A 17,063-nucleotide genomic window follows, 5' to 3' on the forward strand; every position below is an offset into this window, starting at 1 on the left:
CTAAGGAAGTCACTAAAAACCTATTAGAATTAATAAACAAGTTCAGCCAGGTTTCAAGATACAAGATCAAAGTACAAAATCAATTGTATTTCTGTACATTGCAAAAAATAATCTGAAAGTCACATTGAAAAAACAACTCCATTTATAATAACATCAAAAAGAATAGAATAAGTAGAAGTAAAATATGTAAAATTTACACCCTGAAAACCACAAAACCTTGTTGAACTAAATTAAAGAAGATGTAAGTAAATGAAAAACATGCCATGTTCATGAATCAGAACATTTACATTGTCAAGATGGCAAATTGACTGACATAAGGCATTTCCTTTCAGAACTCTAGCTAACCTCTTTGAAGAAACTATCTTAGATTAAACTCATATGAAATTGCAAGGGGCTCATAGGAGACAAAACATTCCTGAAAAAAATAATAAAGCTATAAAGACTCACATTTCCTGATTTTAAGATTTACCATAAAGCTACATTAATCAAGGCAAAGTGGTTCTGGCCTAAGGATGGACATACAGATTCATGGAATAGAGTTTTGAATACAGAAATAAGGCCACATGCCTATGGTAAACTGAACACTGAAAATCTTTCTAAGACCATTCAACAGAGACAAAACAGTCTTTTCAGTAAGTGGTGCTGAGACAACAGGATCAGTTCAATTCAGTTCAGTTGCTCAGTCGTGTCAGACTCTTTGCGACCCCATGAACTGCAGCACGCCAGGCCTCCCTGTCCATCACCAACTCCTGGAGTTTACTGAAACTCATGTCCATTGAGTCGGTGATGCCATCCAACCATCTCAAGCAAATTATACCAGGACTATTGATTTAAGTAATAACTGAAATTTGTACCTTTTGACCACCATCATCCAATTCCATCTCCCAAACCCTATCTTTGGTAACCAAAAATCTGACATCATTTTTCTATGAGTTTGGATTTCTTCCTTTGATTCAGCATGTAAGTGTTTGTCTTTCTCTGTCTGACTTATCTCACTAAGCATAATACCCTCCACTGAGGTCCAGACACATTGCTGCAAATGGCAGGATTTCCTTTCTTTTCATGGCTGAATAGTACTCTGTTGTGTGTGTATATATATTTTCCCTCTATCTTTATCCATCCATGGACACTTAGGTTGTAAAAACCATTGTATTGTATATTTTAAATTGGTGAATTGATGGTATTGAATTATATCTCAATAAACCTATGAAAAAGAAGGAAGGAAGGGAGGGAAGGAGGAAGGGAGGAAGAAAGAACAAGAGGGAAGAAGGGACGGAGGGAGAAATACAGAAAAAGGAATGTAGTAGGACACTTACCTACTGAGAAAAGAAGTGGATCAAGGATATCAAATCTTAAGAGCTTCTTGGCATTGTCCACAAAGGGATCTTGTGGGTTGCCTAGGGAATCAATATTCACTCCAAATGATGTGCTAGTAATCACATCCATGCTGTAGGCCCCAAAGACCCTGAGTAGAGAAAGATAAACACAGACAATTACAATCGGGACCAGTTGACTACCCATATCCAACACAGTCAAAAAGAAAATCAGATGCCCAGGCAAGACAGGTCAAGAGCCACACTCTCTCAGAACCACCTGCTGGATCATGAAAGACTGTCTGCTGCTCTCACTCACTCCTGAGGTGTGTATGAGGTGTGGATGACGTAACTGCCCCTGCGCTGGGGGGATGGGGACACTAAGGCAAGTTAGGACCCCCCCCCCCCAGTCAAACTCAAGGAGCTCAGTCACAGGAGGATAGAACCCATAATCTGACAAAGCACAGTAGTGTGCTTGAGTATGGGCAATAAAAGGTATATAAGGACTGTGTCTGAGCACAGCAAAGGGAGCAAATTCACTCTTCCTGGGGAGTCAAGAATGGGGACATTGATGTGGGTCTTACCTCACCACAGAACCTGTGCTCAGAGCTGATTCCCTTTTAGTGCAAAAGCAGAGTTGATATACAATATCACATTAGTTTCAGGTGTACAAGAGTGATTTTAAATACTTCATTTAAAGTTATTATTAAATACTGAATACATTCCTTGTCATGTACAATCTATCCCTGAAGCACAATTATGTTATACATTATAATTTGGACCTTTTAATCGTCTACCCTATCTTGCACTCCCCTTCCTACTTTCCACTGGTAACCACCAGTTTGTTTTCTATATCTGTGACTCTGTTTCTGTTTTGTTATATTGATATGTATTCATTTTATTTTTAAATTCCACATATAAATGATAACATGCAACATTTGTCATTCTTTGTCTAACTTATTTCATTAAGCATAATACCCTCTAGGTCCATAAATGTTGTAAATGGCACAGTTTCATTCTTTTTTATGGCTCAGTAATATTTCTTGGGGGGTGGTGGTGTGTATACACACATGTGCCACATCTTCTTTAAGCATTCAGCTACTGACAGATACTTACGTTGCTTCTGTATCTTGGCTATTGTAAATAAAGCTGATATAAACATTGGGGTGCATGTACCTTTTCAAATTAGTGTATTCATTTTCACGAGATGTATACCCAGGGTGGAATTGCTAGATCATATGACAGTTCTTAGCTTCCTGGGTGGCTCAGTGGTAAAGAAACTGCCTGCAATGCAGGAGATTTGGGTTTAATCCCTGGGTCAGGAAGATCCCCTGCAGAATGGAATGGCTACCCACTCCAGTATTCTTGCCTGGGAAATCCCATGGACAGAGGAGCCTGGCAGGCTATAGTCTGTGGGGTCACAGAGAGTGGGACATGACGGAACACAGACAATAGTTCTCTTTAAGATTGTGGAGAAACCTCCATACGGTTTCCCACAGTGGCTACAACCAACCTTGTACCAGGGTTTCCTTTTCTCCATATCCTCACCCAAACTTAACAGGTGTTGGCTGATTTTGGGATTTTGATTTGCATTTCTCTGATGATTAGCAATGTTGAACATCTTTTAAACTGTATATCTTCCCTTGAAAAAATGTCTATTAAGATCCTCTGCCCGCTTTTCGTTGGGTTGCTTGTTATTTAGATTTTGAGTTGTATGAGACATTTATATATTTTGGACACTAACCTCTTATCATCACATCATTTGAAACTTATTTCTCCCATCCATTTAGTAGGCTGTCTTTTCATCATATCAATATTTTACTTTACTGCATAAAAGACTTTTAAGTTCAATTAGATAAAAGTAAAAAATTAGGTCATTTGCTTATTTTTGCTCTTGTTTTCTTTGCCTTGAGTTAAATCCAAAAACATATTGTTATGATTTATGTCAAAGAGCATTCTGCCTATTGTTTCTTGTATGTTTTTATGGTCTCCAGACTTACATTTAGATCTTTAATCCATTTTGAGTTTGTTTTTCTATAGGGTATGAGAAAATATTCTATTTTCATTCTTTTACATGTAGTTATTCAGTTTTCCCAGTACACTTATTGAAGAGACTGTCTTTTCTACATCGCATATTCTTGCTTTCTTTATCATAGATTAATTGATTCTAAGTATATGAGTTTATTTTCGGGCTATCAGTTTTATTCAATTGATATGTGTCTCTTTTGTGCCAGTGCTCTCTAAAATCAGGAATAAGACAAGGACGCCCACTCTTGCTCCTTCTATTCAATAAACTATGGGACGTCCTAGCCACAGGAATCAGACAAGAAAAAGAAATAAAGGTCATCCTAATTGGAAGGAAACATGTAAAACTATCACTATTTGCAGATGAAATAATACTTTATATAGGCAACCCTGAAGTTTGACCGAAAATCTAGAATAAATGAATTCAGTAAAGTGGCAGGTACATGATTAATATGCAAAAATCTGTTGCTTTTCTATACAGTAATAAAGAACTATCAGAAAGAGAAAATAATAAAACAATCCTGTTTAAAATCACATCAAAAAGAATAAGACACTGAGGAATAAACTTAATCAGGGAGGTGAAAGACCTATACTATGAAAACTATAAAACAACGAAGGAAATTGAAGGTGATAAAAACAAATGGAAAGATATTCCATGTACATGGATAGGAACAATTAATATTGCTTAAATGCCCATATTACCCAAAGCAATCTATAGATCTAGCATGATTCCTATCAAAAGATTGTGGTACTTTACACAGAACTAGAACAAACAGTCCTCAAATTTATATGGAAACATACAAGACCATAAATAGCCAAAGCAATATTGAAAAACAGGACAGATGTTTTTCTGGAGATGGAGTCATGCTCCCTGATTTAAGGCCACCCTGTGTATTTTTATTTCCTAGAATATCCAAGGTGACAGTTAAGCAGATAAGTTAACCCTGGCTCATGTACCCAGAAGATACCTTCTGATATTTTCATGAGCCACCACTCATTCTTGGGTGGCCAGTCGGAGTTGTAAACCACACACCTACTTCTATTCGGTCACTAGAGTAACTCAGCAGTGGGAATTTGGCTCCAAGGCAGGCAACAGAGGGGCTCAGTGGAGCTCAGAGGACCAGTAGCTTCACCCCTACTTACTCTTTTATGTCGACGGCCATGCCTTTCTCTGCTTCCTTCCTCAGGTTCCTCACCAACACATCTCCATACTGCCTAATGATAGGGAACATCTAGACACAAAACACAACAGCGTGGGAAGTTAAATGTGGAGACTCAAGTTTTAGAAGGACCTGGTTTTCAGGGGCATGGAGCCATCAGTGACATTTTACTCTGAATCTGACGATGTCTCTTCTAGGATGTGAAGATAAAAACCATTTTAGGAAACTCAAATTTGGCACACCACTCCTTGGACAGGGATATGAATTTATTTTCTACCTTATTCTTTAAGTTGCTCATGGAAAACCCTCTTCTTTTCTTACCTCCTTGAGCTTCCCACTGGTGAAGGTTGGAGACAGCAATGTCCGTATTCTCTTCCATTGTTCATCCTCAGCCACAGAAACAGCATTTTTCATAATTCCCAGTGGGCCAAAAATCTAGAGTTGAAAGCAAATTTTACCCTACCTAAGTGTTTGAAGTCTCAACAGTTGTGGAAAATTTGTTAATAATTTGGGAACAATGTATTCAACAAATATTTAGTGACTGTCTACTTAGTACCAGGCCCTATGTTAGATGCACAATAAACATTTATCCTGAATGCCTAGGTTCCTGTGAATGTGGAAGAGACATCCAGCCACTTGATGTGTTTCCAGCCTTCATATTCCAATCTCCTTTTAAACGCAAATGACCATGTAGTACAGAAAGGGTTCTTCCAGGGGATAGAAGGGAATAAGATCGAGTTCATCTTCCCAGGCTATGCAGAGAAGGGATTGGTGACAGCCAGCCAGATAGCCTTGGCAGACTGCATTTTGCCTCAGATTACTTTGGTCTTTACATATATTTACAGCCTGATCAACTGGAAAAAGGAATGTGCTGACATGGTGGGGGCTTTTTAAGTAGTAGTAACTACGCAAAAGTTTATGGATCTACTTTATATTCTGAAAAAAAATGTGCAATGACATGGAAAACATTTTCCCCTACATTTTCCCCCAGGAATAGAAGAGGTAAGAAGACAACTCTATTTTTCAGCTTGGGACATGTGTATGAAGCCAGCCGGTTTGAAATTTTCCTCAATCTTTAAAATTTATATTTCATTTTAAAATAGATTGCTCCAACACTCATTCATGATAAAACTCACAAAACAGGAAGACAAAAAAAATTTCCTCAACTTGATAAAGAACATCTACAAAAAGACCTATAGCTAATATCACTTTAATGATGAAATACCAAAGTGACATCTCCAAGATAGACTCATCATCAGAGTAGGAGACTCCAGACTTTGTTGTCTCACAATTAGACAGCTCACAGTAAATGAAAGTAGGTCAAAAAAGCGTCAGCAATATAACAGAGCACACTTGAAAGTAACTTGCAGAAAGAGTGAGGAGAATAGCTACATTTTGTTTGCATCATCCCTTCCCCTAGGCCAGCACTGCTCAGCATCAAGAGGAAATTCCCCAGCCTGAGACATTTTCCCTTGTTGGAAAAAAAAAAAGACTAAAAGAGACAACAGGATCAGTGACCAGTTTCTCCAGCCTTTCAGAACATTGCACAAATGACCTGCTTTGCTTTCACCCCACCCAGAGACGAGCAGAGCTGAGACATCTAGAGACAACTAGGAGCAAAGAAGAAGGGCAGGGACTGCCAGTGTCAACCACGCAGTAGGAGTGACTATGGTTCTCTGTATCCTGCTCTGCAGAAAACCCCAGAAACTTTACTATGATGAAACCAACTGCCAGCATAGTCATTGAAAAACCTCTGAAAATTTTGGTGCTGATCACTCCCCAGGGTTCTACATTAGCAGACTCCAATCGCCTGAGCCCTGTCTTTCCCCTCCACCCTCAATAGAGCTGCTCCAGCCAGTGATGCCCTGAGACCCAGGATCTACACCGGCTGCCAGCCCTGATCTTCTTGGCTGGGCGTGTGCAAAACCCCATCCCAGACCCCTGCAGCTGCTCAGGTGTCTATACTACATCAGTAGAAAGCAGTAGGTATTATGTGCTTTTGTAGCTACACAGACACACACACACACACACACACACACACACACACACACCTATCTGTCTATATCTGCATCTATTTATCTGTCATCTGTCTATGTCATCTGGCATGTTATCATCTATCTACATACAAAAGCGTGGATTTAGACTGATAATTCAGTCAAAGACTCCACAGGGTTTAGTCTAGTTTCTCAGTCTCTGAACCTGTGACTTCTTCTCCAATGGTGACAATGCTGGCTTCCATCATCCTTTCTATATTATTACTTGATCAATCCTCCTTTATGGAGCAAATCTACAATCCATCCCCTTCCACTCATGATGCCCTCTCACCCTATGAGCTACCGCTACAAGTGAGTATTTTGGGTTCTCTTACCAGTGAAAGTGAAAGGGTTTCCCTGATGGCTCAGTTGGTAAAGAATCTGCCTGCAATGCAGTAGACCTTGGTTTGATTTCTGGGTCAGGAAGATCCCCTGGAGAAGGGAAAGGCTACCCACTCCAGGATTCTTGGGCTTCCCTTGTGGCTCAGCTGGTAAATAATCTGCCTGCAATGCAGGAGACCTGGGTTCAATCCCTGGGTTGGGAAGATTTCCTGTAGAAGGGAAAAGCTACCCACTCTAGTACTCTGGCCTGAAGAATTCTGTGGATTCTATAGCCCATGGGTTCGCAGAGTCAGACACGACTGATCGACTTTCACTTTCACTTTACCAGTGACTAGCTGCCATCCCTGTGGACACCCTCCCTTCCCTACTTGGTCTCTGATTTGAAGCCACTGTCCTCCTTCTCTGGCCCTACCCTGACGTGTGAGGCTGCCCAATTTCTGTGGCCCACCTCCGGGTTTAGGACTGGAATATCCAGGAAGAGATGGCAGGCAGGGGAAGGAGAGGGGAGGGAAGGGGCAGGAAAGGGAAAGGAAGAGCCATGTGCAGCTTCTGACCCCACTGAAACTGACCAGTGCATGGAGCCTTTCTCCCAATCAACTGATCAATCAGCCACCTTTAATTCAACATTCATGGTGTTAAGGCAGTTGTGTGAGTCCTACCCTACTGCCTCCAACTCCACTAGAGCTGCCCAGCTAGTGCCACTGCTGATGCTATAAGACCCGAATGCCAGTCCTGACTACTGTCACTCGACTGCACTGACCCACCTGTCCACAGCTAACCTCTGCAGCCACACACCTGCACACTGCCAGGCTCAAGCCTGAGCACAGCGAAGAAGACCCAGGGCAGCAAAAAGTAAAGTGAATAAATACTAAATAAATAAATTATTTTAGATGGATAGTCTTTCCATAAAGGTGCTGGAGCAATTCAGACATTTAGATGTTAAAAAAAAAAAAAAAAAAACTTAACCTCACATGTTACACAGAAACTAACACAAAAGGGGTTATAGACTTAAAGGTAAAATATAAAGTGATTTAATGCTTAGGGACAAAATAGGAGAAAATCTGCAAGGCCTAAGGCTAGGTCAAGATATTTTGGACTTGACAACAAAGGCAAAATCCATAAAAGGGAAAACTGATAAGTCACTCATCAAAGTTTAAAGAGCAGTATTTGCTATGCTGAAGATCCTGATAAGAGGAAAAAACAAGCTACTTGCTGCAAATATAAAAGAACAGTAAGAAGGAGCCTTGTAGGGATGGAATAGTTCTATCCATTGCTTGTCATGGTAGCTACACAAATCTACATCTAGGACTCATTTTCATAGAGCAAAACGTACAAAATGAGTGAGCATGAAACTGAAGAAATCACAATAAGCTCTGTGGGTAGTATGAATGTCCGTTTTCTGCTTTGAAATTGTATTCTAATTAATCAAACTATTGCCGTTGGAGGAATCAGGACAAAAGGCACATGACATGCAGCCTCTTTGTGTTTTTCTCTGTTGACAACATCCTGTGAATTTATAACATATTTCAAAATGCATATCTAATAAGCAAATTGCAAATTTAAAAAATGGATGCCTACCCTCCGGTTTGTGAAGACAGAATAACATTCTTTCACTAGTACTGTTTTGATCACGTCTGGATCTGTGATAACCAACAGAGGATGTTTACCTTCAAAAATCCTGTGTAGGGAAAACAGAGCTGATTAAACTTAAGGAGCCATTTTCTGCAGCTAGAGCCATACCTGGAAGTCCAGATGTTTATCTTAACATTACATAATCCATCCTTCTAAGGTCATCATTAAAAATACCATGAAAACACTACTAATTCTAAGTGGTAGGTATATGGGTATTTCTTATATCATTTTCCATAATTTTTATAGGGTTAATATATTTAATTATCAAGAAGGAAGTTAGGTTAGAAAATAAATGAAGAAAGCAAATTATCTGAAAATTTAAAAATAATTAAGGGGAGACCATCTACTCAGTCATTTTTGAAAATACACCCAAAGCATGAAAATGCATATAATATTAGATGAAAACTGTAGACACATCTATCATAAATATGTAACAATATATCTGCAAATGGAAGAAGATTTAGAATGCTCCACGAGTGACAGTGGGATTATGAAAGATTTTTTCTTTTTTCCTATTTTCTAAAATTTGCTTATTAGTTTATATTTTTTTAAGGAAAAATTTTAAATAGTGAGATATCCTTGGTAGCATCAAGTTCAGGATAATTTGAACAAAAGAAAAAAGAGAATGAAAAAATCAGAGAAGCATGTATAATTCAGCTTTTAAATATTTTCTTTTCATTTCATGGGTCCCGTGGGCCTCAGGCTCCATGTAGGTAACATCTGTCAGCAGCATGGCAGGCCCACGTTTGACCCACCTATCACACAAAGCTGACTCCTCAGATGTGAGACATCACTGTTTGACCTGATCTCCTGACTGTCAGGATGTCCCTTCATGGGAATCAGCCACTGACATGAGATTTACTCTGAGTTATTTACTGTCTTCTGACATTTTGGTTTCCCTGTCAATCACTTGTAATGGCTAGAATGAAAGATTTTCTACATGTTCCCTATTCTTCCTTTAACTCCACAGAAGAATCTCAAATCATTTTGTGATTGCATATAAAAATCACAGAGAAACACTGCACTTACTTTTGCCCATATCCAAAAGCTGTTCTAAAACTCAGATGGTGTAAGAGGGTGTCAAGAGCTGAAGCAGTGACAGGAGAGATTGAGGAGGCACTTAATCTGCTCTTCCACCTTATTACTCAGACGATTCCCTTCTTCTCATCATGGTTTTGCAACAACACTTGGGTGGAGAAGAGATAGTGGTTTGGGGTGACCCTTTATATTCATGATGTCACTCCAGCCTTAATAATTTCTCTCACTAACAGTTACAATCAGATTTTTGAACCCACTTCAGATCAGAGTGATTCTGTGCACTGATGAGTGGGGTCAAAGTCTGTATTTATAACAAGCTCTCCCAGGTGCTCCTCATACATGCAAGCATGAGAACCACTTTCTAAAAAGAGAACTGGGATCCACCATGAAAAAGGGACTCCATCCAGAGCTCACAAGTACTAAATGTTGGAGGGGCAGTTGGAGCTGGGCCAGGAGTGTCCCAGTGCTATGGATTCTTTCCACTCAACCAGGTTGACGTCTGGGGCCATGGCAACTCACAGGTTCCTACGGTTTCTGAGAGTCTGATGAGAGAAGATGAAGAGGTCTGGATGGGTAGAGCCTCTGCCACTTGCTTTTGGCAAAGAAGCACCACAAGACACCCCTCCCTCTGCTCACTAAACCTCCAACAGCTCCTAGAGCCCACCGGACACACTCTGGGTTAGATATGTATACCTTACATCTCAACGTCAGAGAAAAACAGTAGATAAGACAATCATTGAATACAATTCTATTGGAACATCTTATCTGAAAATTAAAAAACAAACAAACTCCATACATGCAGAGAAAGTAAAAAGCTGAACAGATATGATTTCCCATTATGTTAACCTATAACCCTCATCTCTTTTTCCAAAAGGACATATTAAATCCAGAATTTAAATAAAGGATATTGGGTTTAAATTAAAAGAGAGTCATGTGGGAAAGGGTCATATAATACATTTATGAGCACATATTAGAATGTTCTGGGATAATGCATTTTATGCAATTAAAGGTAACCTAAGGAGAGAAAAATGGAAAAGGGAAGGAAAAGTGAGATCCTGGACAGAAAGTAATGCTAGGAGTCCCTAGGCCTCAAAGTCTGGAGAAAAGTGACGACTTGTGACTCTCCAGGCCTGATTCAGACTGCAGACCTGGATACCTGTGGCCTCCAGGATCTCTGGTAGAGCAAGCCTGCAAGCTTTACAACACGTGACTTCATTCCAAGAAGCCCTGGACTGAGACTGCCCTCCATGCCACCAGGGGGAAGGGAGGACTATTGTAACAAGTGTGTCCGATGGAAGTTTTCAGAATACTCACCCCCACATTTTCCCGTACTTTTTAAAACATTCTTCATCAAATTCACAAATACCCTATAAGGAAAAACAATATTACATTATTAATATACTGTATGAACCTTAGCTCTAATTCATAAAACTACTATTTTTCACTGGCAGTTGGAGGGAAGCTCTTATTCACAAATGTCTTAAGGGAAAGGAGAGAAAATAGAGGAGATATTTGTAACAGAAAATTTAAAATCACTCTTGAATTTTCTTTGAATATTATAGATACTAAACACTTACCCCATCAGTGAATACTAATTGCTCCTTGTCATCCTGAAGGTTTTTCGCTTGTGCATGTGTTGTCTAAAATCTCTTAATCTCTAATCCACCGTGGACATGTGAGAAAACTGGAGATGAGGGAAATAAGGGTTTCCTACACACACTTTCATCTCCTAGTTTAAAAGCCTTTTCATTTATCTCATGAGCTCTTTCTAGAATTTCAACAGAATAAGGAAGTTAAAGCACCAGTAATGTCTTCTAATCTCACAGATTTAAAGAAGTCTAAGGGGTGTATGTTCCATGAGAAAGTGAATGAGTGATTGAATGAATGACAAAGTGAACATGCCTTCTAGCTTTCCAGCTCAACACAGAAAAGATGGGGCAATGTTACAAATATACAAAGAACAGTGTTTTAAACACCTGGCCTGAGTTTTTACTTCTATAACTTAAAAAAAGCCTGTCCCTAAGTTTCTATCATGATATTTAATTCTTTAACAAGTAAATGAAGGTCTCAGAAATGTGGGTTGGGGTGCATCTACTAAGGAGTTCATCTGGGAAAGGTGGAGAGGAAATTACTGCTTCTTCAGATGGGAAAAAGTTCAGGAAGTTCTGAGGCAGTAATGAGACAGTGAAGACCTCAGTTGGGAGAATCAGGATCTGAGAAACAAGCCTCATGTCTGCAGGACAGGAAATCTGAGCCGGACAGCAGCCTGCACACAGGGCTCTGCCCCTGAACATCGGAACGCAGCTCATGACCTTCAGTTCAGGGGCAGGGCCCTGGGGGAGGCATCAGAGCTGAATGAACATCAGAATTCACAGTCCATCTGCCACCTGGTACATTCCTTTCAGTTAAATTAAACGTCTAATAATTTTGTCAAATCATATCCTTTCTAGTGATTTTTGTATATGTGATTCTGCCTTATTTAAAAAAAAAAAAAAAACCCACAACTTATTTTCTGGTTAAATATCCGAAGTAAATAGACAAACTTGCCTCAGTTACAGTCATTCCCTGCTCAAACTCACCCATGAGTTGCCTGCTTTGAAGGCACAGAAGAAAAACAGAAAACTTTTGGCCTATTTTTTAATATCCCAAAAGATGTCATGCGTAGCAAGAGGTGAGGTAGAACATGGAAAAAAACTGTAGGCATTAGCAGTTCTTGAGAGAATCCAAGTATGTGCAAATTATCTGATACATTAGAACTGAAGCATCCAAGCAATTCAGGAGAAAGGAGAAAAAAGGGTACCCAGAGCTTATGCAACCAACAGGACACATCTGACTCTACTATGTGCTGCTTAATGAGCCACGACAAGGCATCCCTTCATGCTTTTCTCCTGACAATTAGCAGGGCTGTGCCTTGCTGGGAATCTGCACCTGGCATAGAGATCCTCTTCACAAAGCTTACAAGATGGAACTTCAAGTCCTGTGCTGACTCAGCCAAGAAAGCTCGACTGTCTGAGGAGGCAAACCTGAGGCTCTTAACAGCTGACAATAGAGGCCTGGGATAAAGAGGGCATATGTAGGTGGGGCCTACGATGCCATTTCTGGGAAATACGAAAACTGACAACTGCCTACTGAGGAGGAGAATTTTTACTATGGAACTCAGCTGGGATTTGCAACCATAAAAAGCAAAAAAGGGACATCAAGCAATATGCACCTTTCGGTAGGACAGAATGTTTCCAAAAAGAGGCAGAGGTCTTGGGCCAGGAACCCCCAACTTCTTAAACAGTCCATGTGAATAAGTTCCATATCTATAAAGTGAAAGAGAAAATCCAGGTCAGGGATTGTGGAGTAAGTGCTGGAGCTGGCTACTCACTGACTCAGAACTGGAACCATCAGCCTAGAGAAGTAACATGTAAGTGATAAATAATACCAGCAATTCCAAAAGCAATAATTATTTTCATTCATCTTCTTCTTTCCCTCCTCCACAGTGAGACCATAAATAGCAGCTAAAATCCTGATGGTCCCAATCCTAGAGTGAATGCTTGATAAATGTTTACTATTTCAGAGCTCCTGAGAGGTTTAGGCTAAAATTCCTCCAAAAAATTCATTCATATACAAATTCATTCATTAGTAAGTTGACTCTTCCATGGTTTAGAGATTCTCATTCTAGATACAAAGGGGAAACTTTCTTTTTCTGTATCAAATATGAGATTTTGGTTATCTGCATCCACCCAATGACAGAGTTACTAGACTCTACCTTGGCATTGTTCTCATCCTTTTCCTTTCCTCTGATGTTTTGTTGTTTAGTCACCCAGTCATTTCCGACTCATTATGATCCTATGGACTGCAACATGCCAGGCTTCCCTGTCCTTCACTATCTCCTAGAGTTTGCTCAAACTCATATCCATTGAGTCAGTGATGTTATCCAACCATATCATCCTCTGTGCCCTCTTCTCCTGCCCTCAATCTTTTCCAGCATCAGGTTCTTTTCCAATGTGTAAGTTTTTCCCATCAAGTGGCCAATGCATCAGAGATCCCTCCGTGATCTGACCTCATTTTAAGATCTGATTCTTCTTAACTCTGTCTTCAAGAGCAGGCCTTAAAGCAAGCACAGTGTTCTTATCTGTAGAATGAAAACTGTGTTCAAGGCTTCCACTGCCATCGTAGAAATTGAGCACCTATCAACTACACCCATGGCTCTGTTGTCAGGCAATCTGGTTGACTTGAACTACAAATAAGTTGTAGTGATTGAACCTTTTGTTCCCTGAAACTGTATAAATGAATCAATGACTAAAGGATCCATCTCAAGACCATTCCCCACCTCATGGTATCTGGTCCTCCAACCACCTGCTAAGCCCAGTGCCTGAAATCCACTAATTTTTCTAAAGATGCGCAATCACAAAGCCTCTGCACTTCAACTATCTTAAAAACCAATTAACCTGGTGCTCCCTATGGCAGGCCTGCCTGCAGGTTATCCTTTATGTATTATGTGTGCAAGCCCACAACTCCAGGTTCTAGATCTTTGCAAGCCCGCTCACTCTGGTGTTGCTGAGAGATGACAAAGTGCAGGAAAAGAGAGGCTGAAGGAAGAGACTGCCATCAATGATTTAAACGTGAACTTGCTAAGCCTCCAAGGCTAACTCTGTAGAGTCAAATTAGTAAGGTATGGTTGAAAAGCATGCTGTGTGTAAATGGTTCAAAATGCCCTACAGGCACTTTCAACAAAGAGATATTGGGGTTCCCAGTCTTCAGTTAACTTCCCATGTAGAACAAAGGACACTTTGTGTGACAAAAAATGAGTGACCATAAAAAACTTCGTAATATTAAATGAAGATCTTGCCTCTCCTTCTTTGGAAGGTAGCCTTTAAGGTAGCACAGGTTCAAATTTCTGTATAAATCCAGCAATCTCACAATATGTGATAAGAGAAACCCAAAAAATGTCACGGAAGGACCTATGCTGGAAGCACACACAGAGGTACACTGTCCAAGCGCAGTTGGCGATACCTCTCTTTCGTCCAGAGCAAGTGGTGGAGGTGTGGGCACCAACTGCCACAAAAGGGGTGGCCAGGGCAATTCCCACCCAGTTGCTTCCCCTTTTGTTTGTCTTGCTTTCCTTTTTCTCTTCACAAACAGGGCAAGTCAATTTCTGCTTCTGAAACTTCAGTATGTTACATGAACTCAACAGTGAGGCCAAGCAATTGAGTGACCATGTTGGCAACACAGGTCCCACAGAAAGATCTGGTCTAGTGTCTAAAATCACATGGTTCCACCAAGGCAGCAGGTGGACTGAGTGAATTATTTGACTTCTTTCTAGCTCTTCACTTTGGTTGGTGCAGTAATGCTCTTTTCGGTAAAAAGGAAGGGGCTAAAGATAAAGCCAATCATTTTTAAAGTCTTTACATCATGTCAGCATAGTGAGAGCATGCCTGCAGCGGCTGATTCCAGGCTGCACCAGTACCTTCTCAGGCTACAGGGATGTTTGCCTGGTGGGGACACTGGCTAGTACCAGCCCCACTGTCAGACGGACCACACACAGTGTGACTGAGATTGTGTCTTGTCCCCAGGCTTCAAGCAGATGAGATGCCAACCCTGTTGACCTCCTGTGGGACCAGGTCTAAGGAGAATCTCGGGGTGGGGGGGAGGTTCTGCTCTGAGGAATGAGGAATATTCTCCCCTCCATCCTGATCTCTTTCTGGATGCCTCTCATATCATCACTGGCTCCAAGGCATGTATACTCATCTGCCCTGAAGATTAAAACATCTTGCTGGACATGTATATTTAAAAACATATATCACAGGAATATTTTACTACACTAGATTCATATTCCAGGCATTATTCTAGAGGGTGAATTTATTTACATACCTTTCTAGGTACTGGACAACAGTCCTCTTTTATCCTTCAGGGAAAAAACACATGCTGGAAATACTTGTATCAGTTTTTTAAATCTAGTCCTAAATAGAATGAAATTAAACTGTACCAATTAATTTTATAATATCAGACAGAAAATATGTTGCTGCAATACCTTAAATTCCTAGTATTTTGTTCAAGTAATTTAAATGAGGTTAATATTACCCATGTACATGTCATCATGATTTCCTACACTTAGTGAAAATGAAATGGACAGAACCCAAATGTGATTTGTAGGGGTATCTCTAATCCCTCACTGGAAGTAACTCCTGTCCCAACCTAATGCATGATAACAGAATCTCAACATTGACAGGAGTTGGTTTTGATTCAACATCCTGTGCCACACTCATACAGAGAAAAAACACTTAAAACCCAAATTGGACTCTGGGCTTGTGCCTCTTGTAGGCTTAGCAGATTTCAAATCCCAGGAAAATAAATTTGTACACTGATTCTAACCCATCCAGAGATTGAAATAAAAGGTGAAAAAAAATGAATATAATTTCAAAATTTCTACAAAGTCTCCTCAAACCTTAAGATTTCTCATTTGGAAACTAGATAATTTCTGCAGAGTACAGAGTGCAGGAACTGAGTCTTAGGAAGTGATGCCCTGAGGAGGGGCACAGAGAAGGGGGACGGCTGAGTGTGAAAAAAAGAGTTGCTCAGTCTCAGGCCTCCCAACAAAGTCTGGGTGTACCCGGTGCCTTGTGTAAATGACACCTGGAAGGAGGGTCCGGAGCAGGAACTCCTGAGTGACAAAGGGGCCAATCCTTCCTCATGTCTCTTGCAGCAGGTACAGAATCCAGAAGCTGGAGAGAATGAAGCAAAAACCCAGGTTATTTCTTGCCTCCAGGATTCCCAGCCATGGGAATCAGTGAGGACTACACTGCACATGGGCCAGTTGTTTTTAATTGGCCTACTTGACTTTGCCTCCTTTGCCTGGTTGACTACTCTAGGTCCATGCAAACTGGTAGTCAATCAGAGGGTCATTCACAGGAGCAAATAATGTCACAAACCCTCCTAACTATGCTAACAGCAACTCAGGAGTAAAGTTAACTCCTTCAACAGATGTGGGTAAGATCAATAATAACCCATTTGGTGCCCTAGCACCTGATGCTTCAGCAACTTCTCCATTTACATTGAACTTAAAAAACTAAGGGGACCCCCTTTTATGCTTAGCACCCCAAGACCCAGGTTACAGAGGAGATGAGCCTACTGGTTACTCACACATAGAGAAGCACCAGGCTGGTAGCCAGGAGAACCCAGGTTTCCATGGAAAAGCTTGGGATCAGCTCCATGGCCACTTTCTTGGCGATTCCCTCCTCTGAGTTTCCTCTCAGCTGTGTGTGCTGCTCTCTGCCTGCCTCTGAGTGTGGAGCTTCTGTTCACATTAGGCAGAGATTCAGTCTGGTTGGGAGATTTATGTGCTGAGAAAGGAGGTGGAGCTAGAGCTGCAACCAATAGAAGGGCCACCTGGGCTCCACCTGCAGGAGCCCCCTCTGCCTTGGTAGTTGGCCGAACATCATACACATTACAATTTGACCTCCCTTGAGTTCATATTCTGTAGGAAATCAATAAAGAACTCAATCAGTGTTATCAGTAAGCCCAAAGGTTACAGA

General features: G+C 40.6%; 1 protein-coding gene across 1 annotated transcript in view; it reads right to left on the bottom strand.

Annotated features, from left to right (window-relative positions):
- The window catches only part of LOC133063194 (cytochrome P450 3A24-like), a 35,560-nt gene extending 18,818 nt beyond the window's left edge, over positions 1-16,742 (bottom strand). Inside the window, exons 1-7 of the mRNA XM_061152323.1 lie at positions 16,672-16,742; positions 12,755-12,848; positions 10,858-10,910; positions 8,452-8,551; positions 4,820-4,933; positions 4,482-4,570; positions 1,317-1,465 (exon numbers count right to left, since the gene is read on the bottom strand). Coding sequence (XP_061008306.1) covers positions 1,317-1,465; positions 4,482-4,570; positions 4,820-4,933; positions 8,452-8,551; positions 10,858-10,910; positions 12,755-12,848; positions 16,672-16,742 — 670 coding nt within the window. The remainder of the gene's footprint in view (positions 1-1,316; positions 1,466-4,481; positions 4,571-4,819; positions 4,934-8,451; positions 8,552-10,857; positions 10,911-12,754; positions 12,849-16,671) is intronic.
- Positions 16,743-17,063: the final 321 nt, after the last annotated feature.

The sequence above is a fragment of the Dama dama genome, chromosome 10, assembly GCF_033118175.1.
Source record: "Dama dama isolate Ldn47 chromosome 10, ASM3311817v1, whole genome shotgun sequence".
In the NCBI taxonomy this organism is placed as follows: domain Eukaryota; kingdom Metazoa; phylum Chordata; class Mammalia; order Artiodactyla; family Cervidae; genus Dama; species Dama dama.